Genomic DNA, 26,887 nt, shown 5'->3' on the forward strand with positions numbered 1-26,887 from the left:
TTTTGAGTCCATCCCCTTGCCACACCCACATACAAGCCTTGGTAACAAGTGTTCATGTGCATAATATTCTGCACATGTGGCGAGCTATTATGCACGTACGTGCCCCACCCCTGCTGCACGTATACTTTTGAATGAGTTTTGTGAATTGCTAATTGACAGATCATCCACACATACACTAGGCACACTATTACGTGTGGTCACTAATGGCTGTGTGAATCGGCCCACAGTGTCCCAAGCAGTCTGTCCTCGATTGAATTGTGCCACTTTGAAACCGATACCCACAGGTTTCCAAAGGTTCGGTCTTGGGAAAATCAGAGGCATTTTTAATTAGAACAGGATTGCCGCGTTGTAACCCAAGTAAATGCCGAATCCACGGGATAAACAGGGCAACCCGAGATAGAGACCACAAAGAAGAACTTGTTTGAACTAATTTTATGCATTCTTTATCGGGAAAGGTAGGAGTGAAGGGAAATGTTCCCTAACTATCTGCCGGGGCAACTCCAGTATCTGTGCCTGATATTCATCACGAAAATGCAAGACTTAAAGCAGGATTTAGGAAATGAAGACTTTTGTTTAGATGTTAGCAGGCACCATTACAGGCACAGGGCTCGATTGTATCAACGGGGTTTGGATTCAGAACACCTTCTCTGCGCACACTGGAACACAAGAGACGCCTGGGTCTGAACCAGTGCTTCTGGGGTTCAGGCATAAGTGAAGTGAGGCTGACAGATAGGTTGAAAAGTTCACTGATGCATAAAACGAGGGCTGTCCTTGGGTAAAGGGACTTGTCGACATAATGATGATCTCAGGTTCCACCTGGACACAAAATCCACCTGTTGAATATTCTAGGAGTAAAGTTAGCCAACAAGTATATCCCTGTTAAATCTTGTACTCTTAGGAACTTTTTTAGCATAGAAAACGGTGATTTGCACGCAGTATTTCTACTAATAATAGAATTAATGTACTCTTTCATGAACCCTCATGTTAACACTGGTAAATAATTGTTATCACTTAATAACTGAGGCTTATAGGGTTGCATGGGAAAGGATGAAGTGTTAAACAAATAACACTTGAAAATAGACGGTGTAACTCCTCATTAGGTATACAAACAATTGATAAATGTAATACTCAAAAAATCTCAGCTGCTGCTAATTACTCTTGCCACAGTCCAGCCCCTCACTATTTTGCACACCAGGGCATCTCAGTTTGGATGCAGTCGTATGCAAATTAGTCTTGACCCTGCTCCAATGGAAGAAGTCTAGCCGAGCTCCCAGGATAAGTCCACCCTTAACTAGAACACAAGCAATCCAAGGCGGGTTTTGCCCTCATGAGGTCTCATCAGCCTGGCATAGATTGTCTCCAGTGGTACAGCGTGCATGGGACCTACATCTGGGCATACCTGACCCCACTTAGGCCATCACACTGACTCAACACTGCCAATTTCATGTAGGTAATTCACCAAAGAACGGATGTAAGCTTACTTTATTACAATTTAAAATAATACACAACAAGGTACTTTAGCAACTTCGTTTTTAAAATGGCAAAAATTGTGAACAATGGAAATCGGAGTTTTCAGGATACATCTCATGCACTTATCTATCTAGACAATGAACGCAAGAACCCTTATGCTAGACCCTTTTTTATATTTAACACGTTTTACTTCAGGCTACATAGTGTATATGTCTCTATTCCCTAAGAGAACTCCTGTTTCCCAGATGTTGTGTTTCTGTAGTTTTGTTTTTCATTCAACGCAAATCATGCACAGCGCATACTGAAATCTTAGTCTCCGCACAAGTGAGTGCTCTGGAGCTGAGTCTTAAGGCAGTGTGAGTTTCTCACAGTGCCTGTCATTGGTTCATAAAGATATTAAAATGTAATGCTGGTCCAATCCTTGCCCTCTCTGCAAGAGTTTCAGATTGATGTTCACTTATTTGCCAATTGTAATTAGAGGCATTAAAGGAAAATGAGTGAAGGAGGGACCCAGCTGTTGAAAAAGTGGCAGCTCCAAATAAAAAGAAAATGCTTGTTTTAGGTGGATATATGGTGTTTTTTATATGTTTGGATGCGTTAACAGAAAAACACATGTTTTAAGCTACTCCCGTAATAATGTAGGCCATGTAACTTGTAAAGGACTTCTAGTGATGCTTATTTGCCCATGCCCATTTCAGAGACCCCTACCCTTTTCAACCAAATTAAACCACCTGTTTTGTTTTCTAATCTTCGATATCCTAACAGAGTGTGTGTGCGTGCACATTTTTATATTTGATCAAATTCTGTCCACAGATAGCCATTGCAGATTGACATACCTCAGCGGCGGGCAACTTTGAATGCAATGTGTTTTATTTCTTTTTTAAATTTCAAATACTTTATTAACTTTTCAATAAGAGAACAAAAACCCCCAAAAAATACAAACTAAAACAAAGTACCATCGCATAAACTTGCAATCTACAGACATTGATAATCCAGCATATAAATCCAAATTAGAGCAATAACGAAGTTTAAGAAAGAAGAAGAGCAGAAAAGAAAAAAGAAAAGAAGAGAGGAAAAACAAGAGTAAGAAAAAGAAAATATCATATGATAAACTACAAGAGAGTCCTATAAAGGGGCTGATGATCTCGTATATAGCAGTTGAATTACAGAGAATATAATCGACGTTTAGACAATCATTGCGGTTTGTATGAGCTGAAATAAATGTCCAAAGAACACCACAATGATCTAGAGGAAGGTTTCCAAGGAGAGTTGTGTAGCGCAATATTGTCTGCACCCCTAAGGTAAGTAACCCAATTTATCCATCCTTTATATGAGGTCTTGTGTGTATCTTTCCAGTTATTAGGAACCATCTTCACGGATGATGAAAGCAAGAGGTCTGGAAGATCTCTGTCTGTATCATTACCCAAATTATTCTTTAGAAAACCCACAATTAATACAGAACTTTCTCTTTTTATGTCACATTGAAATATTTTGGATACAAAAGCAAACACCCTGTCCCAAAAGGAAGAGACAGCTCTACAGTGCAAAATAAGATGGGCTGGATTTCCAGTTTCCTCTTTACAATTCCAGCACAATGGGTCATCCCGAATACCCAGAGAAGTTAGATGGGCAGGAGTCAAAAATGCCTTATGTAAAAGCCAATATTTAGGTTGAGTTAATACAGGGGAAATGTTATTGCTTGTTGTTGAATTCCATATTAGTGGCCATGCGATTCCAGTATTGGGACAGTAGAGTGGGAGTCCCAAAACTCAACCAGCTTATCATTGAGTTTAGAAGATTTAGGTCTAAGCAATTTATAAATATGTGAAACTCGGTGACCTAATTTATTGATGTTTGTAACAAAAAGTGGTAAGGATGGGGATCGATTATGTAAATTGGCTCTGATAATTGCAGCTCTTTGTTTTAAAAAATTATAAAATTCAATGTTATCTAAGTTATAATTGGTTTGAAGATCTGCAAAAGACAATGGGTATAAAGAGCGTTCCAACTGAGACGGAAAAAAGATACCCTTTTTAATCCAGTCTTCAAGTTTTAGTGATTTACCCTTGTATAGTACCTTTCGGTTAAGCCATAAAGATTCCATCTTGGAGCCCCTAATGCTTACATCTAATTTCTTGTCCATTCGTAAAAGTGACAGTTTTGTATTCTTAAAAATAGATTTGGATCTGTTTGGGTAAAGCTGGTTAGAGGTGAATAATACAAGAGGGTTAAGATTACCCCGAATGGATTTCTCAACATCTAACCACACTGGGTTTTAAAAAGCTGGTGGTGAGATCCAGTTGGAGCCCTGTATTGCAAGAAATGCTGCCTGGTACAATCTAAAATCCGCTAGATTAACTCCCCCCAAGGATTTTTCAAGCCTCAATTTTTTGATGGCAATGCGGGCTTTTTTGCCCCGCCAAAGAAACTTAGTAAGGTGAATGTCTAATTTATGATGAAAGTCCTCCATCAGTAAAAGCGGGAGCATATTTATAAGATAATTAACCAAAGGTGTAATCATCATTTTTATGGTTTCTATCCTTCCCCACCAAGTAATACATTTTGGTGACCAAGAGTCCAAGAGTTTTGTGATTTTTTCCAAGGTTAATTTCTCGTTGTGATGCAGGGTATCAATAATATTACAACCAAATTCTGTACCTAAATATTTTATATATCCTGGCCAATCCAGAATGACCTAAAACGTCTTTTGTGCAATGAACATTCAAGGGCTTCATCTCTGATTTGTCTCTGGTAAGTTTATAGCCTGAATGAGCAGAGTATTCTGCAATAGTAGCCATCAAAGACATTATTTAAGGACCCGGATTTTCAGTCATAATTAGAATATCATCTGCATAAGCAGCCAATTTAACCTGAATGTCCTTAAAGTCTGCCCTCTTTATATCCGGGTTCAATTTGATACCTTGAATTAGTGGTTCCAAGGCTAGCAAGAATGAACAAAGATGGAGACAAGGGACAATCTTGTCTAGTACCCGGATAAAGGGGAAAATATTCCAAAAGGGATCCATTAATCGCAATACGAGCCGAAGGTGCACGATAGAGGGACATTACCATTTTTATATATGCATCTCCCAGATTAAATGAATACATGCATTGTTTTAAAAAGTCCCAAGAGACTCTTTCGAACGCCTTTTCAGCATCCAGTGTGATAGCAATGGCCGAAACTGGGTTAAAGGCATCATTTTCTAGAACATGACACAACAAACGGGTATTATCATTGGACATACGACTTTTGAAGAAACCTACTTGAAAGTTACTTATTAGACCTGGTAAAACTCTGTTGAGTCTTATAGCTAAAATTTTTTCATAGATTTTACAATCGACATTGATGAGAGAAATTGGTCTATAGTTCTTTGTAAATAATGGATCCTTACCCTCTTTAGGTATGACCACTATGTTCGCTTCTGTCATGGAATCTGTAGTGCGATCCTCACTAGCTATGTAGTTAAAAACTCTCAACATAGTTCGTTGTAAGTGGATTAAAAAAGTTTTATAGAACCTGGCTGTAAATCCATCTGGACCTGGGGCTTTATTTTCTTTCAAAGTTTTAATCGTGTGTGCAATCTCCTCCGCATTGATCGGGTTACCCAACGTTAATCTGTCATGTTCCGACAGTTGAGGCAAGCTAATTCTATTCAAATATTGGCTACAATTCTCTAAATTAAGATCTTGACCCTTTTTTTATAAATCTTGATAGAAAGATTTAAAGGTATTTAAGATATTTTCTGTTTAGTGTGTACCTGATCCATTGTATCCTTAATGGACGAAATAACATTCTGGTTCTGCTTCTGCTTAAGATATGAAGTGAGTACTTTACCCGCCTTGTTGGCTTCGCAAAGATTTAGGGCTTTACATTTATTAACCCATACCCCGGCTCGTTCACTCAAAATTTTATTATATGCATATTTCTTTTGTGTAAGTGTAGAAAAAAGAGATTTGTCACTTAGAGAGCTGGCATGCGATGACTCCAAGGTTTTAATATCGAGCTCTAATCCAACTAGTTCCGCATTGGTGCGCTTGTTTATTTTCATTTTCATTTCAATCATTATTCCTCTAATGGTGGCTTTCAAAGCATCCCATAGAATGTTGACGTTAGTGTCTGCAGTGTCTAATATCGCCTCTTCAATCTTCTTTTTGTCCTCAGGATCTATTAAAACATCATTATTGAAGCGCCATCTTTTTGGGGACGGTTCATTATAGCTACCTTTTACTTTGAGGCTAATGCACGAGTGATCCGACACCAATTTAGGAGAAATGTCTGAATGTTCAATTAAATGTGTGAACGAGTCTGAAATTAGGATGTAGTCAATCCTAGAATAAGAATTGTGTGGTGTCGAATAAAAAGTATAGTCTCTAGAGCCTGGGTGTTGAAGACGCCTTGCATCTTTAAGATTAAATTTAGAGCATATAGTGTGGATTATAGCAGGATGGTATTTACAACTGGACTGTCTATCGATTATAGGGTCCAATGGCATATTAAAATCTCCTCCAACTATAATAAGATCCTCCTGAGGAAGGTCCTCTATAGTTCTAGATATACCTTCCCACATTTCTGGGTCATCTATGTTAGGGCCATATATATTCACTTCATGTATAAGTTCTGCTCCTTCCCTTAAATGAGTAACTAAGAGTCTACCATCGCTATCATGGGTTTGAGATTCTAAAGAAACATTTGCTTTCTTAGCTATCAGCGTGATCACACCTTTCCTCTTATGGTCTGCCGGTGAACAAGCAATTTGTGAGATCCAATTATTCTTAATAAAAGGGACATTTTCCCTAGACAACTTTGTTTCTTGTAATAGGATAATGTCTCCCTTGGTTTTAGCCAAGTAATCAATATTTTCCTATGTTTAATTGGATGGTTGAGTCCTTTAACATTTAATGATATTACATTGAGGTCCTCATCAATCGTGCGTAACTTAGGTTGACCTGTTATAAATACAATTGAAAACTGATTGTTTTAAGCTCATATCCTGTAAAATAATAGTTGACTCCCACCCACAGTACAAAGACATTATCATAAAACTGCAACACAACATAAATACAACCTATCATGGTAAAAAACATTCGGTAAAAGCCAGTCACAATTAAGTGTAATACCACCCCTAGGAACTCTTGTTTGAATGGGCCAAAGTCAAGCCCCACGTATAATAGAGAAAAGAAAAAGGACAGCAAATAGATAAACTGAAAACCTCAAGAACCCCAAACATCCCTCAATCCCCCCCAGCCACCCCAACCCTGCTATCCTCGAATGTAGGCGGTGTGACGACAGGAGCGTCAACCTGTCAAGCAGTTGTTGAGTAAATCAACAATGTTGTGATTTCCCCATATTATCCTAAAGAGTGAATCAATTTAAACAAAGCATAATAATCTCTTGAGTAACAAGCCACACATATTCAACATTATTGAGCAAGGGGACAACCAAAGAGGTATCCTTGCCCCTATTCAACTTATGCCATGATACCTGTGGAGGCTATTAGACAGCTCCCCAACTTGAAAGTGAACACGCCTTAGCATAATAATCCAACACAAGATTCTAGCCGTCACACGGATTAAGCAGATAAGTAAACCATAACATAGATATATATCATTTCCGGCCCTACCTAAAATTGAACTGATATTAGCTGTTATCCCATTAGAACAAACATATGAATATCAAGATTTCCTTTTGTTGGATGCAGTTTGAGCAAAGTCCATGTCTTGAGGAGGGGACCCCTCTAGAAAGTTACATAGATCTTTAGGATCGTGAAATAGTGTCGGCAACCATTGGCTATGATTCTAAATTTACTTGGGCCTACAAAGGAAAACTGAATGTTATTAGTTCTGAGTTTATCCCTCAAGCTAAGAAACCCCTTTTAGGTGTCTACTGTAGGCTTGGAGAAGTTGTGCGTGAACATTATTTTGTGGTCATTCCAAGTCAATTGACGACTTTTACGAGCAAAATTGAGAATAGCTTCAGTATGCTGGAATCTCAATGGCTTACAAATAATAGGGTGAGCTATTTGACGTGAAGAAGAATTGAAAATAGGTACCCTATGGGCACGATCTATCTCAAAAGGATTAGAGAATTTTATGCCAGTAAACCAAGGTATCCATTCCTCTAAAAAGGCTATACAGGAATCAGCGGCATCTTCAGATCCTTCCGGAACACCTAAAATCCTTATGTTACCTCTTCTATTTCTATCTTCAAGTTCAGCTGTCTGTTTCATGAGATTGGCTGTACTATCAATGATAGACTTCATCTCTTTATTGGTTTTGATAGACATATCTTCAACGTCACTGATTCTCTGTTCTGCCGCTGCAACTTTAGTGTTAATTGCACTCATGTCTGCCCTAATGGCTGTATGTTCTAACTGCATAGTGTCTGTATTTTGTTTTGTAGACTTAGCGAGATCATGTACCTCTGCACGTTTTTTAAGAATCATCTCCATAGTGCTGCTTATGTCTGCTTTTGCTTTTATGGGAGAGTCAGATGGTAAAGGATCTCCTTTGTTTTTTTCAAACCGCATTCTAGATTCTTTTTCAGCCATTATAATAATGATTAGTTGGAAGGATAAAATCCTTCTCAAATTAGTTTGATTCGTACAAAAAAGGAGTGAATTTAGCGATTGCTATCTGTAGGGTTCTGGGTGAGTATTCAGTATCACTATAACAACCTAACGCTGTCCTAACATTAATAGTCCTTCAAAACGTGTATGGCTAAGCTGAACCTACTTGTATAGCTTCACATAATTCTAGCTTGCTGTATAAGGCCCCACTACATGAACAATTTGACCAAAGGTAATTCCAACATAAGATGACAATGATTAATGCACCGCACTAGTCACCAGCAGTGTTTAACAGATAATCAAAATATGCAAATTTCTTTAGTACGCACAATGTCTAGGTCCAGCAAAAAACATCATTAGAACGCTGACTGGTATAAAACAGCAATAAAGGATAGTGCAGCCACTTCGTCTCAACACAATGAATTGATCCTGTTTTCTTTGGATTCGTGATGTCTGGCTCTTCAGTGCATTATCTCTACTCCAAACGGTACCCCACAGGCCTCCGTCTCCATCTTATAACTCCTCCACATCTGCTCATCTCTGCCTGCCGGGAGTACTGCCTGAAGAGATCAATCAGCATGTAACCCCCAGACTCCACCTCCAACAGGGAAGTAACAAACAAACTGATGATGGGTCAGAACAAACATCAGCCACGTATCCATGAACAGTCAAACACGGGGATTCTTCGCTCTCCCTCTCACTGCAACTGCCACTACAAATTGTTATTTGCTGGCATCTGGCACAGAAACCCAATGATCAGCAGTAAAGTCACATGAAACAATGAGCTCTTCCTTGCAATGAGCAGTGCCTGCTCTTGAAGTCAGGCTGGGTGTCACTCACCACACTCATTGGCCCTCCAGATATAACATAAGACAGAAACCTCACCATACCTCAGGCAACGGGGAGCACGCAAGGATTGAGTCTTTAGTAAGGCTGAAACTGCCTTGTATAGCCTTCATCTTGCCACTTTATAAGGCCACCGTTGGTGCGAAAGGCAGCACACTTCAAGGCATCAACCTGCCGGTGTTACCGTTCGCCGTCGCTGCAACTGCTACTCCAATTGTTGTCTACTGTTCGCTAAGAAAGCGGAGACAAGGGGCACAAATGTAGCATGATGGAGACAAAGAGCTCCTCTATTAGATGTGCGTTGTCGCCATTTTGGAGTCATGCAGGAGATTGCTTAATAAGTTTATACGCGCTCCAGGGTAAAACATACTTTGAATTGTCTCACCGGATCACAGGTGCCAAAGTATTTTTAGAGACCTGACTTCATCAGGGTAAATAGATATCTCCATCCGTCCTCCGCTACTCTTTGATGAAAAAGCTCTCCGTCCGCCATTTTAGGAAGCCGCAACTAGACAAAGGCAAAGGCAACCCAGTTTAAAATCTTGAGGGTGCTGATTTTCCACTCTTAAAGGATAGCGCAAGATGCCTTAGCCCTTCTGATGATGAATTCAATCTTCAATAAGCATTTTAAGTGCCGTCTTGATGGGGAAATCAATCACTGAAGCACCACACTCGACAGAGCGACTGGATCAGGCAGCCATCGGCTCTGCCGTCCAAGCCACGCCCCCGCAATGTGTTTTATTTCATTCAATTTTATTCAAGAAGGTCTTTGTGGATGCATGTGTGCCCGTTGCAGCCATCTTGGAATGGATTTAAAAAAAATAAAACATAGGCCATTTAAAAATGCCCATTGCACATGCATGGTCCTGAGCATGTACAGGGGGCAGTTACGAAATGGTCCAAAAACATTTTTATGACGGCCACCTACAGTAGTGATGACAAATTATCAAGAGGTTGGAGGGTAAGAGGATGCTTCATATGTGTGCAGATCTCTCTCTCTTTTGGAAACTTCTTAAAACCATACTCTACAACTAATCCCGATGGCCTGCTACTCTGACTCCTAGCACGGAGATACCCCTTCAGGGGTGATTCCAGCGCTTTATAAACAAAACTATATAAACTATTGGAGGGTAAGAGGATGCTCTTTAGAGGGTATGAAACGGATAAAAGTGAATTGGTTAGGGGGAAAGCGAATGTAAATGGAAGCTGGGAGAGAAAGGAAGAGGAAACAGTCCCTTAAATGCACTGCAAGCAAGGTTTGATATCAGCAGTGGATGTATAGAATATACAATCAAAATACGTTGTGAATGAAGTTCTCTTGTGCAGGAACAGGGAAGTGAGATCGACAACAAAGACATCCAATCATCTGTAAGGAGCTAACCCAAAGCCCACTCTTAGTTTCTGTACTTTACTGAGAATATTAGGTCCACAACAGACAGTTAAAGTTGTCTGTAGCTGAGACCTAACAACACTACAGGAAGGAAACATATTTAGTGTTTTTACATGGAAGATGTGTAAATGCTGATGTCTTGAGCCAATTCCTTTTCCATGTACTTGGGATTGAGAACGAATTACAGCTGTCTTTTGCTACAAAGAGAACCTAATAAGAGCCACACCCATAATGTCTAAAACAAGCTCAGTACTGTAGTAACTGAACTCTTTTGGCATCTGATAGCCCTTTTGTGCTATAAATAAAGTTGGCTTACAGCAAGCGCTATGAAGTTATTTTATTAGTAGAAATATGCCTAATAAGTGTCCAGTAAACTAAAAAATAAAAAGACGTGTACAAAGTTGTGAAGGAATCTCTCACATGTTCCAGTGTTTATTCAAAACATTGCAATCTTCGTAAATGTCATAAGTTTGTAACATTAAAAAAATCTGGAGGTAAAAAAAAGTCTGAAAACAGCCATTAGAGAATTCTCTCCCCAAAAACGGTTTCCCAGGAAAATTACTGCAAACCTTTTTGGGGGAATTTTTGTCCATGGGTGAACATCTGTGAATTTGAGCAATGTCGAGAGAGTTATGTATTTGCATATGAAGTAGCTAATATTTGGAACCCCCTGATTCCGAGCTGCTCCTCAGGAAAAAGCTGGTTTGTACTCTGATCTCAGGCTTCCAGGGCCAGTATAATTTCATCTGCACATGAACTTATATCCCAGAGCGACCCCAGCAAAACCAAAAAAAACTTTTTTAATTCACTGCAATTTTTGCGCAATATTCGTGAATATTGACGTAACTAAAACGAAAAAAGTGCTGTCTCCTGCACGTGTTTTAATTGTAGCCCCCGAGTGGGCCAGGTACCGGGGGCATGCGGTCTTTAATTTAAAATGGAGGGGGATGTACAGGGCCACCCTCCAAGGGCTTAAAAATGCTCCGGGGACCAAAACCTCCCTGGGGCTAATTTTAATAATTGGCAGGGCCACAAGCCCTCCCAGGCCTAGGGGACCACCACCTCCCCGGTTCTACATATTTAAATTATATGGGGTGCTGAGTGGATCCCCAGGGACAACCACCTCCCTGGGGCTAAAATAAACATTAAAGCAAGGGACCGTGCGACCATATATGGCCCCGGGGACTGCCACCACCCAGGGCTGGCTCCTGCTTTGTCCCGGGGTGGCCACCCCCTGGACATAGCTGTTTGCTTTTGATAGGTGGGAGCTGACTGCTCCCCCAAGCAAAAGCAAACACTCCGGTTCCTATGGGAAGAAGCTGGTAATGTGCTCCTACCCACTGGAAGTGAAGATTTCATCTCTTTCCTTGTCTGCAGACATTTGGGCAGGGAAAGAGATGAAACTATTGCTCTTGCTCACAGGGAGCTGCATTTCCAGCAGCTCCCTGTGTGCAATGGCAATGCCAGCTCCTGCAGGAGATTGTGAGCTGGCTGGGACGGTGGGGGCCTTGAGGCTCCCTCCACGGTCCTATAGCAGACTGGGTGCCCTGGGTAGGCTCCAGGGCACACAGGGAAGCAGGGATGGGCCCCGGGCCTGAGTGACCTCTCTCCCCCATTAAAAGGTTTTTGGGCACCAGGGGATTGGGGTCACTGGGGAGACATCGACCCAGGGAGTGGGGCGAAACAGCCCCCCACTGACATTACGGCTGCCCTCATTTTGGAGGTAGAAGAAAAACTAAAAAAATTGAATATAAAGGGCAGAAAAATTAGCAGAAAAGGCAAAACAGTGGGCATGAGCAATGTAATATGTGAAGTCATAAGCAGTGCATTGTAGGGGCATAAGTTATAGTTAGCTCAGGTAACTATAACCGTTGAATTTCACTGGCTTGGTTTTGTCAATGAATTGTTAAGGTTTTCTAAATTCTAATTCCTAACTATAATGCCCCTGTAACCTTTGTTTTTGTCTGTGAAAAACAAATATATATATATGTTTATATACATATATTATCTACTGGCGGTCGCCAGTAGATAGTTATAGTTAGGACCCTGTTTCCATAGGAAAACCGCAACATTCTATTTTGAATAACTTTGGCGCCGGTCGACGAATCCTCGCGAAATTTTCAAAACTAATGGGGCGCTACGCTCCGCTCCTACCCTGAAAGTCTCGGGGGGATTCGTCAAGCGGGGGCTGAGAAAAAAGGGGGGTCCCAAAACGCATTTTCTCCATGCATTTTTCCATAGGACCTTTAGACACAGCTACAGCCCGAATGGCTGAACAGAGTTACTTGAAATTTGGCAGAGAGGTAGTCTACAGGTCAAGGAAGTGCCTTTTGTAGGTCTGGTGTAAATCTGTTCAGTAGTTCCTGAGAAAATAGCATTTAAATCAATATATATATCTGTGGCAGCTTACGGTGCGCTTACCGTGCGCTTACGGTAAGCTTACCGTACGCGTACGGTGCCGTGCGCGAGCGCGATTCTGATTGGCTGTTAAATCTTAGTAAACATTCGAATCGGTCGAAACCAGGAAGTGTCGGCCGCCATTTTCTCTCTCGCACTCTGAGGGGGGGGAGGAAAAACAAAGTTGGATAATATGAATAGGGGCAGGCTAGACAGCTCCTAACCACCTAGCCTTGGTTAGGGTGTCCCAAAAGTACCCCCAAGGCTCAAAATTCAAATTTTTTTTTTCGAAAAAACGCCGATTACGCTTACCTTACGTGTACGGTAAAAAAACAATAAAAAAAAATTCACCTCCCCCCCCCCCGTGTGCAAAAGGTGCCCGTAGTGCACCTTTTGTGCATGGCATATTAACATATAGGAACATTTAATAGACAACCTTTCACAACGAAGCGCATAATATGTCCTACGTGTGCGGACGGTGCGTGAAGCGCATCGTGCGTACATGGCCCATCAAGCGTAACGTGCACGGCACTAACTGCGCGCGCACGGTGTGCGAAGCGCACCGTGCGCGCACGGAACGAACTGTGTGAAGTGGGCGCGCAGGCCACGAACGGCGTAAAGTAACTTAGCATTTAAAAAACCGTACAAATTCACTGAAAAAACCATAGGTTTCACACACGTTATAGTTAGGAATTAGCATTTAAAAAACCTTGCAAATTCACTGAAAAAACCATAGGTTTCACACATGTTATAGTTAGCTGGACATTTTACTCGTAAAAAACCATTGAAATTCCCCCGTTATAGTTAGTGCAGGCAACTATAACTCACGCGACCGCAATCCTCTGCTGATGACATATGTGTCTTTATGAAAAAAAAATATTTGCAATATATGTATAGCTAAAATTTAATGGAAGAAGACATGGGCAAATAAGCGTCTAAATACAGTATTAGCATCAGCAGAGGATTGCGGTCGCGTGAGTTATAGTTGCCTGCACTAACTATAACGGGGGAATTTCAATGGTTTTTTACGAGTAAAATGTCCAGCTAACTATAACATGTGTGAAACCTATGGTTTTTTCAGTGAATATATATATATATATATATATATATATATATATATATATATATATTCACTGAAAAAAACATAGGTTTCAGGGACGTTATAGTCAGTTGGACATTTCACTCATACAAAACCAGAGAAATTTGGCCATTATAGGTAGTTGAGCTAACTATAACTCGCTCCCCCGCAATGCACTGCTGATAACGTCACATATTACATCATTCATGACATGGTCAGTGACATCACTGATGACATCATCCAGTGAATGTGTGTTTCTGTAAAGTTTATATATGTTTTATATATATTGTGTATTGAAGAATGAGTGGGTGTATACGTGTCTGAATGGATGATTTAGTAGGTTTGTGACTAACTGTATAAGTGAGTGATTAATCATGTCTTAATGAATGCATGGGTTAGTGACTAAACTGTCAATGTCTGTATTAGTTTGTCAGTTGATGTGTAAGCAGCTGCATGGGATGGAGAGTAGCTACATGAGTGTCTATATGGGTCATTGATTGGTTGTCTGAGTATATGTATGGGTGCCCGAGTGTCTGTGTGGGTGGGGTGTGTGTGACTCTCTCCACAGATGTGTGCGTGGGTGATTCAGTGGGTGTATCGGTTCAAGAGTGCATTTGTGAGGGGCTGTGTGAGTGTGTGTATGGCTGTGTTGGCGAGTGAATGTGTGAGTAACTACATATGTGAAAGGCAGTATATGTAAGTGTTGGAGTATATAAATGACTATATGTGAGAGTGAGTGTGAGAGTGGCTGTATGGATGAGTGTGTGCTTGTATCAGTGATTGTATAAGAGAGTAAGTATGTGTTAGTATCTATGACTAAGTGAGGTGGTGTGTGTATAACTATATAGGTGAGTAAATGTGAGTGTGATTGATTCTTTGCATGACTGACTAGGTGTGTGAGTAACTCTACGGATGAGTGGCGTGACCATGTCATGAATGATGTAATATGTGATGTCATCAGCAGTGCATTGTGGGGGCGCGAGTTGTAGTTAGCTCAACTACCTATAACAGCCGAATTTCTCTGATTTTGTTCGAGTGAAATGTACAACTGACTATAACGTCCCTGAAACTTATGTTTTTTTTAGTGAATATATATATGTTTATATATGGATAAGTATATATGTGTGTGTGTGTGTGTATATATATATATATATATAAAACTTTGCAGACCTCACAAAGTGCAAACTTCATGAACTGCGGCAAACTTTAAGCGCAAAATTTTAGTTTATTGCACCCATAGCTGTAATTTTACCAGAACTGTGGTCCAATTCACTTATAATGTGCTGAGTTTCATGATTCTGTTTTTCATTTTTCAAAATATATTTTTTCTTACATTTCAGAGTACTGATAACTCAAATGTCTCAATAACTGCCCAGAACAAAAAGTGCTTTGACAATGACATTGTTTGCTCAAAAAGCCTTATCATCAGTATTGGAGACACCGAGATCTATTTCAGTGAAACTTCTGAGGTGAGTCACTTATATGTTCAATCAATTGTCTTTACTAAAGTTTTTTTTAACAAGCACAATGATTTATTGTCTGATTTTTTACATGCCTGTGAAAAGCTTGACAATTAGAGCCTGATTCTGAGTTGCATGGTATGAATCACAGAAATGTCAGGTGGGGAATAAACATTTCTGGTTGTTATTCCCACCCCAGCCCTACTCTCCATGACCCATTGTTCAGCACTAAATGAGCTATTTTGTGAACTTGTAGAATACTTGTATTGCTGTAAATCCAAAACGAAACATTTCAGTTTGCTGCAAAAGTCAAAATACTATGTTTTCGTGGCTAATTCTATCTCCTGGAGACACTTGCACACTGCTCATTTTTCAACCTTGCCTTCTTTAAGTTTATATTGTGGGAAGATTGCCCTGTAAGATAAGTGTACTTTTAATAATTTATCATTGATGAAAAAACAACTTTGCAAATTATAACCAGCTAGTACAACTACATTATTATTTCAAAATTAATTTTCCAGAAAAGTTTGATGCAGTTTTTCAGCGATTAGACATGTTTTCTAGTTGGGTGAGAGGTCTCCTAATGTTGCGATATTTAAAAATTGAGACATTATTATTGGTGATGACTTTAGCAGTGTCCATGTTATAATGAGCTAGGATCCATCCAGTAAAAGCAGGCACAGTTTCCATCTGTTTGAAAGGTTCATACAAATACTAACATTCTTTTTAATCAAAACCTGTCTCAGTAGAAAGAAATGTTAGAACTCCTTTTTGCCATACAGCCAGGCAATGAAAGGAGCATCAATCTGTTGTCTTCCACTGGCATGCTCTTTCTGACACCTGCCTGTGTTGTGAGAAGGATGTCTGGGATTAAAATGATTGGCTACAGGCTGGTCAGGTTTCCTATTATTGTTTGTGATTCCTGAATCGTGTACAGAGTTCATTCACTATTTGACTTACATATTGTTTTTTACAGCATCACATACATTATGCATGGTGAATGACATGTACCATATTGTCTTATGCCATAGGTTCTTCTTATAATAGAACTTGTTACTGATGATGTTTGTAAAAGGTATTCACATATGTGATGCTCCTTTTAAGAGTCCCAGCAAGGAACCTCTGCATTTGTTACAGCTTGCTTGAGTTCAATTCTAACAGTAGATCATAAATCAGGAGCTCTGTGAGAAGCAATGATTGTTGGATTTGAAAAAAAAAGTTGTAATAATTCACAGGTGGATAATAAGGGAAATGTTTGTGCATTATGCTTTTGTAGTTAGGAGCTGATTGTTTTTTGTCAACCACAAAATGAATTCTGTCACTTTTGTTTCTGCTGTTGGTATTCCAAATAAATGCTCCTCTAATTAACTCCAAAGACTTGTCATGATCTTGCTGGTAGTTGATACCCTCACATTTAAAATAATCTAGCGAGCTCCTGTAGATGTTCTTTACAAGTGTCCCCATTGCTGCAGATGCATCTTATTCTGAGTGCTTGGCTGTAGTTGATGCTGAGCTTAGAGTGGTGTGGGTGACATGAAGTCCAGTTTAGATAGAAATGAGCATCAACAAGTTTGTGGTACAGTTCTCTTACAATTCTCTAACAGTGAGTACCACATCCAGAAAAGGAAAATAATGCCTCTACGTAGTATTGTTGCTGGTGAATTTGATGATAAGATGCACTAGTATGCCTACTACCCCTCTTGATACCTCCAGTAAGTCCAACACAGTGGGATTGCTAAGACGTCTTCGGAAGCCATGTCCCCCTTTCTCCACCACTCTGCAAACGCACCTCCTGGCAGACTACAGGATGGGGGATGAAGTCCAATATACTCCTGAGGGACTTTGGGCGCCAAGAAGCCTCCTGGTATCTCCTGTGAGTCACACGCAACGGAATTTCTGGGCGCTGGTCGGAGGCCTAGCACCCTTTCTCCACCACTCTGCAAATGCGACTACTAGTTAAAGAAGTGTTTGCAATGTAATAGGTTTTGCATTTGCGAGAGTTAGAGCTATTAGTGTTGTAAATGTAAAAGTTTTTTAATAATGTTTTTAGGATTGGAGTGGATGTATGTTGTGTGCAGTGAAATTATGTGGATAGATAGTATGTGGTATTCATTTTATTCAAGAATTATGTAGAGTGTTATGTAGAGTAATTATGTGGTATGGTAGTTGGTGTTGTGGAGTGGTACTCGCAGGTTTAGTCTTCCTAGTTTCCATAGAAGCTCAACTATGAACTCAGAGAGACAAAAAAAGAAGGAATCACTGAGGAGCACTTGTGGACCTAATCAGAGGTATGAGGAGGGCCACTGGAATTATGCGACTGTTTGGCAGCACCAACTTTCACACAATTATACATGTGCCGCACTAGCCACATAATTCATCATCTGATCCCTAATCTGGAGATTTGAACAAAAAAGCCTTGTTTCTAGCTCAAACGGCTCAAATGTTCCCAAAAATGCAGCGTCATGTGTTACAGCGTGGTGGAAGGCCCTTTGCAAAGCTGGAATGGTCACGTGTTACTTATTGCAAAATGTGGGTGTTAAACTGGTACTAATGGTGCACAAACCTCTTTTCTCTCTGTGCCTCTCTTGCCTCTTTCTGCTCTTCTCTTGCCCCTTTCTGCACCTCACTTGCCTCTTTCATCACCTCTGTTGCCTTTTTCTACAATTCTCTTGCCTCTTTCTGCACCTCCATTGCCTCTTTCTGCACCTCCATTGCCTCTTTCTGCACCTCTCTTGCCTCTTTCTGCAACTCTTTTGCCTCTTTCTGCACTTCTCTTGCTTCTTTCTACACCTGTCTTGCCTCTTTCTGCACTTCTCTTGCCTCTTTGTGCATTTATCTTGCCTGTTTCTGCAGTTCCCTCGCCTCTTTCTGTACCTCTCTTGCCTCTTTCTGCACCTCACTCTCTTCCTTCTGCACCTCTCTTGCTTGTTTCTGCACTTCTTGAGCCTCTTTCTGTACCTCTCTTACCTATTTCTGCACCTCAAGTGCCTCTTTCTGCACTTCTCTTGCTTCTTTCTACACCTCTGTTGCTTCTTTCAGCAATTCTATTGCCTCTTTCTGCACTTGTCTTGCTTGTTTTGGCACCTCTCTTGTGTCTTTCTGTACCTCTGTTGCCTCTTTCTGCACCTCACTTGCTTCTTTCTGCACCCCTCTTGCCTCTTTCTGTATCCCTCTTGCCTGTTTCTGCACCCTTGGTCCCTCTTACTGCACCTTTCCTGCCTGCTTCTGCACCTCGCTTGCCTCTCTCTGTACCTCTGTTGCTTTTTCTGTACTTCTCTTGCTTTTTCTGTACCCTTCAAACCTCTTCTAGCACCTATGTTGCTTTTTTCTGCACTTCTCTTCCTTCTTTCTGCACCCCTCCTGCCTGTTTCTTACCTCTCTTGCCTTTTTGTGCATCTCTCCTATCTTTTTCTGCAAACCTTTTGCTTCTTTCTGCACCTCACTTGCTTCTTTCTGCACCTCACTTGCCTCTTTCTGTACTTCTATTGCTTCTTTGTACACCTCTGTTGTTCCTTTCCACAGTTCTCTTGCCTCTTTCTGCACTTCTCTTCCTTATTTCTGCACCCCTCCTGCCTCTTTCTGTACCTCTCTTGCTTCTTTGTGCACCTCTCCTACCTCTTTGTGCACTTCTCTTGCTCTTTCAGCTCCCTTTGCGCCTCTTTCAGCAACTTTGTTGCTTCTTTCTGCACTTTTCTTCCTTCTTTCTGCACCCCTCCTGCCTCTTTCTGTACTTGTCTTGCCTCTTTGTGCAACTCTCCTACCTCTTTTGGTACCCCTCTTGCCTCTTTCTGAACCTCTGTTGCTTCTTTCTGCACTGCTCTTGCTTCTTTCTGCCCCTTACTTGCCTCTTCCTGCACGACTCTTGCTTCTTTTCATACCTCTGTTGCTTCTTTCAGCAATTCTCTTGCCTCTCTCTGCACCCTTCTAGTCTCTTTAAGCACCTCTGTTGCTTCTTTCTGCACCTATTTCCTTCTTTCTGCACCCCTCTTGCCTCTTTCTGTATCCCCTCTTGCCTTTTTGTGCACCTCTCCTACCTCTTTCTGCACCCCCTTTGCCTCTTTCTGCAACTCTATTGGTTCTTTCTGCACTGCTCTTTCTTCTTTCTGTACCTCCTTTGCAAATTTCTGCATTCCTTCTGCCTCCTTCGGTACCCCTCTTCCCTCTTTTTGTACCTCTCTTGCCTCTGTCTGCACACATGTTCCCTGCACCCCTTTTGCCTGTTTCTGCAACTCTTTTGCCTCTTTCTGCAGTTCTCTTGCCTCCTTCTGCACCTCACTTGCCTCTTTCTGCACTTCTATTGCTTCTGTCTGCACCTCTCTTGCTTCTTTCTGTACCCTTCTTCCCTTTTTTGCATCCCTCTTGCCTCTTTCAGCTGTTCTCTTGTCATTTTGTGCACCTCTCTTGCCTTTCTGCCCCTCACTTGCCTCTTTCTGCACTTCTCTTGCTTTTTTCCACACCTCTGTTGCATCTTTCAGCAATTCTCTTGCCTCTTTCTGCACTTCTCTTGCTTGTTTCTGCACCTCACTTTCGTCTTTCTGCACTTCTGTTGCCTCTTTCTGCATCTCACTTGCTTCTTTCTGCACCCCTTTTGCCTCTTTTTGAAACCCTATTTTCTCTTTCTGCATCTCTCTTATATTTTCTGCACCCCTGTTCTCTCTTTCTGCACCTCTCCTGCCTGTTTCTGCACCTCTCTTGCCTCTTTCTGTACCTCTCTTGCTTCTTTCTGTACCTCTCTTGCCTCTTTTTGCACCTCTGCTACCTCTTTCTGTACCCCTCTTGCCTCTTTAAGCACCCCTGTTGGTTCTTTCTGCACTGCTCTTGTTTCTTTCTACATGTCTGACTTAGAGGTAGTTTTAATCCCCCTGCCCTATTATGTACTAGGGCATTACAGGGGAGGTCATGCCAATCACAAGGGTACCCCAACCCATAGTGTACCCTAGTGTATGTAGGTGTTTTCACTGTATTCTAAGTGTCTTTCAGCATAGCACTGGCTCCGGGCCTGGTTAGTCAGAGTCAGTTACCACCAGTACCAGTCAGCAAAAAGTTAGGGTCACAGTATGACTTTGCAACAAGGCCTCTTTCTGCACCTCTGTTGGTTATTTCTGCATATCTTTTGCTTCTTTCTGCACCTTTCTTCATCTTTATGGACTTCTGTTGACTCTTTCTGCATTTCTCTTGATTATTTCTGCGCATTTCTTCCTTTTACTGCACATGTCCTACCTCTGTAGGCATAGTTATAAATTAGCATTTAAAAAACCTTTGAAATTCACTGAAAAAAAATAGGTTTCAGCGACGTTATAGTTAGAAATTGGCATTTAAAAACCTTAGAAATTCACTGAAAAAACACAGGTTTCAGGGACGTTATAGTTGGACATTTCATTCGTACAAAACCATAGAAATGTGGCCGTTATAGTTAGTTGAGCTAACTATAACTCGTGCCCCCACAATGCACTGCTGATGATATCACATAATACATCACTCATGACATGGTCAGTGACATCACTGATGACATCAGTCATGGAAAGAATCAATCACCCTCCCATTTACTCTCTTACACAATTATACACACACCACCTCACTTATTCATACAGATACTAGCACATACTTACTCTCTTATACAATCACTGACACAAACACCCACTAATCCATACAGGCACTCTCACAATCACTCACTCTCACATATAGTCATTTATATTCTCCAACACTCACATATACGGCCTTTCACGTATGTAGTTACTCACACATGTACCACTGAGACATCCATTCACTCACCAACACATCCATACACACACTCACCCACTCATACAGCCCTTCACAGATGTACTCTTGAACCCATACACCTAGTGAATCACCCACTCACACATATATGTACAAAGTTACACCCCCACCCACCTACACAGACACTCTGACACCCATAAAGATACTCAGACAACCAATCAATAACCCATATAGACACTCATGTAATTACCCACCAACCCATGCAGCCACTTACACACCAACAGACAGACTGATACAGACATTCACACAGTTTAGTCACTAACCCATGCATTCAATAAGACGTTTAATCAATCACTTAAACAGTCAGTCATGCACCTACTAAATCATCTATTCAGACAGTAATACACCAACTCATTCCCTTGGCCTATATATATATATATAACATATTTAAACTTTACAGAAACACACAGTCACTGGATGATGTCATCAGTGATGTCATCAGTGATGTCACTGACCATGTCATGAGTGATGTAATATATGACATCCTCAGCAGTGCATTGCGGGGGCGCGAGTTATAGTTACCTCAACTAACTATAACAGCCACATTTCTCTGGTATATATATATATATATATATATATATATATATATATATATATATATATATATATATATATATATATATACATATATATGGAAACAAAGCATTCACCAGTTTCCTCCAGGAAAAGAAAGAATGCACGAACTCCTCTTCGTCGATAGATACTGTTATTTTATTCAGTTGTCAGATCTCCCTTATGTCATGACGCGTTTCGGCCGACGAACGGCCTTGATCACATGAGACAAACTTTGCGTATGACGGCGTTTAAAAATGCTAACACCCACATCACATGATGGACATAAATGAAAGATCAAAAAATCTGTACTTTGCGCATAACAACAACGTGACGAGTTTGTAAAATAAATACTTAATTGTATACGTAAATGTGCTTATAACAACATAATTAAATACATTAAATACATTGTTGACGATCCATCTTGTTCGAGTCATATGTTACATTCCCAGTCTAAATACTGTGCTTACTTGAAAATTCAAACACATGACATCAAAATGATTCCCAAGTTAGATCGTGTGGAGAGAATAAGCCATTTACATATTTTCTCCGGACCAAAACAAACCGAGTTAAAAAACATATTGTGTCCAATGATACATTGCAATTCAACTCGTCAAAAAACAAACAAACACATTGTCATCTGGATAAAATCCGGTTTGCAAGTACCTCATGTCATAGATGTCATTCTAAATTTGTCCAATCAGTGAAAATGTATAACGTGAGATTAGATCGGTGCGTATTGTAATTTAACTATTTAAACTGTATGTTGTTTTTGTAATAATATTTCTAATTTTCTTATTTTTTATTTATTTTTTATATGTGTATAGATTGTATGGTCCTCTTAATTTAAAGTGAAAATAGTGCAAATATGTACATTTTACTAAAGTGCGAATTGTGCAAAAGTGCAAATTGATGCTATGTGCAAATGCGCAATAAATGTGCAAGATATAAAAAACTTTGATAAAATACAGATATTAAAAAATGCGCACCGATTAAATCCTAATCTCACTGTGGATAATACATTCCTATAATCTCAATGTGGTGGTGGGCGACAAAAGCATGTTTGTTATCTAATCTAAATACTAGCCAAGAAAGTGAGTTTGCCGAAATCACTCAATGAAACACACCGGGCATACAGTGGAATGGGCATGTTATTCCTATTTCAAGCGTGTATGAGTGCATGGAACTCAGAAAGTGCACAAATAAAATATGATGTTTGACCATTCTTGTCTCATTGAATGATCATGAGACTTTATAAAAAGTTGTGCATATCTTCGGTTGTATTGAGCCCAAGAGGTGTCTTACTATCCAGTTCAATAATTAACCGAGTCTCCAGTTGCCTAAGCAAGCGTTCTCTGTTACCCCCATATTTGAGTTTGGGGATTGCATCTATTACATAATATGAGAGGCAGGTCAAATCATTATCATGAACAGCTCTATATATATTTGTATGACAAAGTCTCGGATGGCTTTCAATATGCTTATTGACGGACTACTTACCCCAGAAGGCTATTGGCTGAAAGAAGTCCCATTTGGGCGGGGACAGTGAGATAACAGTCCTCATAGCTGCCGGGACAGCGTTTGATCAAAGCCAGTGAACAAGGGCTTGGAGCCCGAAACATGTCTGGTACTTCACTTGTGGTGGGGATTACGTGCTGTGTCTGCTGCCCACATTAAAGGAGGTTTTCATGCTCAACTGTGTTGGCGTTTCCATGCAGAGAGCAACAGGGTGAAACCTGGACTTTGGAATATATATATATATATACATATATATATATATATATGACGGGGATTTCGCCTGGAGCACTCCTGCACGCCGATAATCCTGAAGGAAAGCAGGAACAGACGAGAACCGACCCAGGTTGCAAGTGAGTAAATTATTTTATTTAATTCACAGCGCTGCCTGCATGACGCGTTTCAGCCTACTAGAGGCCTTGATCACATATATATATATCTCAAGCTCAATGGGGATGGTCTATAAAGTAAGCCGCACTCGAACACCGACCAGAAAGCAACGCATCACTCATTTAGAGGTGTCAAATCAGGGCATGCGATATGGCTAATTAAGCGAGGTGAAGACTATCAGGCGCTTTCAGACTGTTTCCACCCTTTGATAAAGAGGATATCTCGAAACGCGTCAGGGCTACAGTCGAATGCTTTTACTTGTTGGAAAGTGAAGCTGTTCGTACCATTAATAAAAGCCGTTTGTTGGGGAATGGCTGTCCTGTGTTCGAGTGCGGCTTACTTTATGGACCATCCCCACTGAGCTTGATGATATATATATATATATATCGGTATAACCTACTGGCGGTCGCCAGTAGGTAGTTCTAGTTAGGACCTAGTTTCCATAGGAAATAATTTTTTGTTTTCCCAATAACTTTGGCACCAGTTGCCGAATCTTTGCTAAATTTTCAAAACGTATGGCCTGATGTGGTCTGCTCCCATCGTGAAAGTTTCGGGGTGATTTGCCAAGCGGGGGCCGAGAAAAAGGGGGGTCCCAAAACGTGTTTTCTCCATGTTATTTCTCATAGGAAACTCTAGACACGGCTACAGCCCGAACTGCTGAACGGAATTACACCAAATTTGGCAAAAAGGTAGTACTTGGTTCAGAAAGTGCCCTTTTTTTTAAATGGTGTAAATCCATTCAGTAGTTGCTGAGAAAATCAAAAAATAGAGGTAAAAAATGCATTTCCCATAGGAAACTTTAGACACGGCTACAGCTGGACCACCAGGGCCTCAAAAAGCATTTAAAAAAAATAAACGGCCGAATTCGCGCTGGGTGCGCTAATCCGGCCAAGAAAAGAAAAAAAAACCAAAGTGCCGGCTCCCTCGCTTCTTTGCATTGAAGCCCCCTGGTGGGCCAGGTCCCGGGGGCAGTGAAAAAAAGAGTTGGGGGCACCAATCCCCCCACACTTCCCTGGGGACCGCCACCTCCCCGGGGCTTGATTAATGAGTTGTGGGGGGGCACACAGCCCCCCCGCAGCCCCAGGGACCGCCACTCCCGGGGCTTCTTTTTTAATCTCTGGGGGGGCTTCTAAGGCCCCCCAAAGTCCCGGCGACCTCCACCCCGGGACTTTCATGTTGGGTGTGATATTAGGAGATTTCTCATAAGAAGAAGCACTCCCTGAGCTGTGAATACATAGTGCTTTCACCTGATATTGTCCAATTACATTAAATTAGGCCACACCCGCTTGCCTGTCCTGCATAATTATAGTGCAAACTTGAACCAAGGGCATTATAGCGCTTCACACAGAAATCAGCTCCCCTTACACAACAGTTTTTAAGCACAGTGTAACAAAGCGATTTGCACGGAAGCACAAGATGCTGCGCCTGAGCCGAGATTCTAATCTAGTTACCCAGTTCTAACATCGGCGGCCCTAGCAGCAAGGGGTGTGATATTAGGAGATTTGTCATAAGAAAAAGCACTCCCTGAGCTGTGAATACGTAGTGCTTTCACCTGATATTGTCCTATTACATTACATTAGGCCACACCCGCTTGCCTGTCCCGCATATTTACAGCGCAAACTTGAACCAAAGGCATTATAGTGCTTCACACGGAAATCAGCTCCCCTTACACAACAGTTTTTAAGCACAGTGTAACAAAGCGATTTGCACGAAATCACAAGATGCTGCGCCTGAGCCGAGATTCTAACCTAGTTACCCAGTTCGAACATCCGCAGCCCTAGCCGCAACGGGTGTGATATTAGGAGATTTGTCATAGAAGAAGCACTCCCTGAGCTGTGAATACGTAGTGCTTTCACCTGATATTGTCTGATTACATTACATTAGGCCACACACGTTTGCCTGCCCCACATAATTATAGCGCAAACTTGAACCAAGGGCATTATAGCGCTTCACATGGAAATCAGCTCCCCTAACACAACAGTTTTAAGCACAGTGTAACAAAGCGATTTGCACAGAATCATAAGATTCTGCGCCTGAGCCGAGATTCTAACCTAGTTACCCAGTTCTAACATCCGCAGCCCTAGCCACAACGGGTGTGATATTAGGAGATGTGTCATAAGAAGAAACACTCCCTGAGCTGTGAATACGTAGTGCTTTCACCTGATATTGTCCCATTACATTACATTAGGCCACACCCGCTTGCCTGTCCCACATAATTATAGCGCAAACTTGAACCAAGGGCATTATAGCGCTTCACATGGAAATCAGCTCCCCTTACACAACAGTTTTTAAGCACAGTGTAACAACTCAACGCCACCACAGCATCACACAGCACCACCACAGCCTCACTCAGCACCACCACAGCATCACTCAGCACCACCACAGCATCACTCAGCGCTACCACAGCATTACTCAGCGCTACCACAGCATCACTCAGCACCACCACAGCATCACTCAGGGCCACCACAGCATCACTCAGGGCCACCACAGCATCACTCAGCGCCACAACAATATCACTCAGCACCACCACAGCATCACTCAGCACCACCACAGCATCACTCAGCGCCACCACAGCATCACTCAGCACCACCACAGCATCACCCAGCACCACATCAGTATCACTCAGCATCGCCTTTGCACTAGTACACCACCACATCATCATCACTCAGCAAGACCTGAGTATCATTCAGCATCACCTCGGCATCGTCTCCTCACCAGTCACCACCACCACCACTACCACCTCAGCATCCCTCAGCACCACCTCAGCCTGCTCTCGAAATCTGGCATCTGTTGATTCTCCCCTAGCGTCTGGCCGCTGCTAGTGTTATAATACAGGTACTAGTTCCCAACCTTCACCCTCCGATTGTTTATGCCCCCTCAAAAAAAAGCTTTAACAAACAACCATTGGAATAGGCAGAAACAAGTTGCCAGCATTGCAAGAACAATTGAAAACTGAGGATAGTTTTTATTGTAAATACTTTTTTTAATATGGTCGTTCAGTTGTACATAATGCCTTCTTGGTCATATATAAGGTAACAAAAATGCTTTTGACACTTTTTTATTGAAACTTTTCAGCAAGCTGCACAACTTAAAGACATTGGCAAAGTCAATAGCTCTGGCTAAACACTAATAAGGCCCCAAAGGCAAAACCTATTGGCTATGCCAATGCTTGTTAATCTGTGGGGGGCCTCTAAGACCCCCCAAGCCCTGGGAACCGCCACCCCCCGGGGCTTTCATTCATTATTTGCGGGGGCCACACAGCCCCCCCAGCCCTAGGGACCACCACCCCCGGGGCTTGTTTTTTAAAATAAAAATTATACCTGTGTTGGGGGGCTCGAGGTCCCCACACGGCCCGGCGACCGCCACCTCCCCAGGGCACTAAAATGCTAATTTGGGGGTCCATTACAGACCCCCGGGGACCACGACGTCCCCGGGGCTTTGCAAT

General features: G+C 41.4%; 1 protein-coding gene across 1 annotated transcript in view; it reads left to right on the plus strand.

Annotated features, from left to right (window-relative positions):
* Nucleotides 1-26,887, plus strand: part of OTOGL (otogelin like) — a 939,358-nt gene that overhangs the window by 413,003 nt on the left and 499,468 nt on the right. Inside the window, exon 27 of the mRNA XM_085653920.1 lies at nt 15,088-15,216. Coding sequence (XP_085510046.1) covers nt 15,088-15,216 — 129 coding nt within the window. The remainder of the gene's footprint in view (nt 1-15,087; nt 15,217-26,887) is intronic.

The sequence above is a fragment of the Triturus cristatus genome, chromosome 4_1 (assembly GCF_964204655.1).
Source record: "Triturus cristatus chromosome 4_1, aTriCri1.1, whole genome shotgun sequence".
In the NCBI taxonomy this organism is placed as follows: domain Eukaryota; kingdom Metazoa; phylum Chordata; class Amphibia; order Caudata; family Salamandridae; genus Triturus; species Triturus cristatus.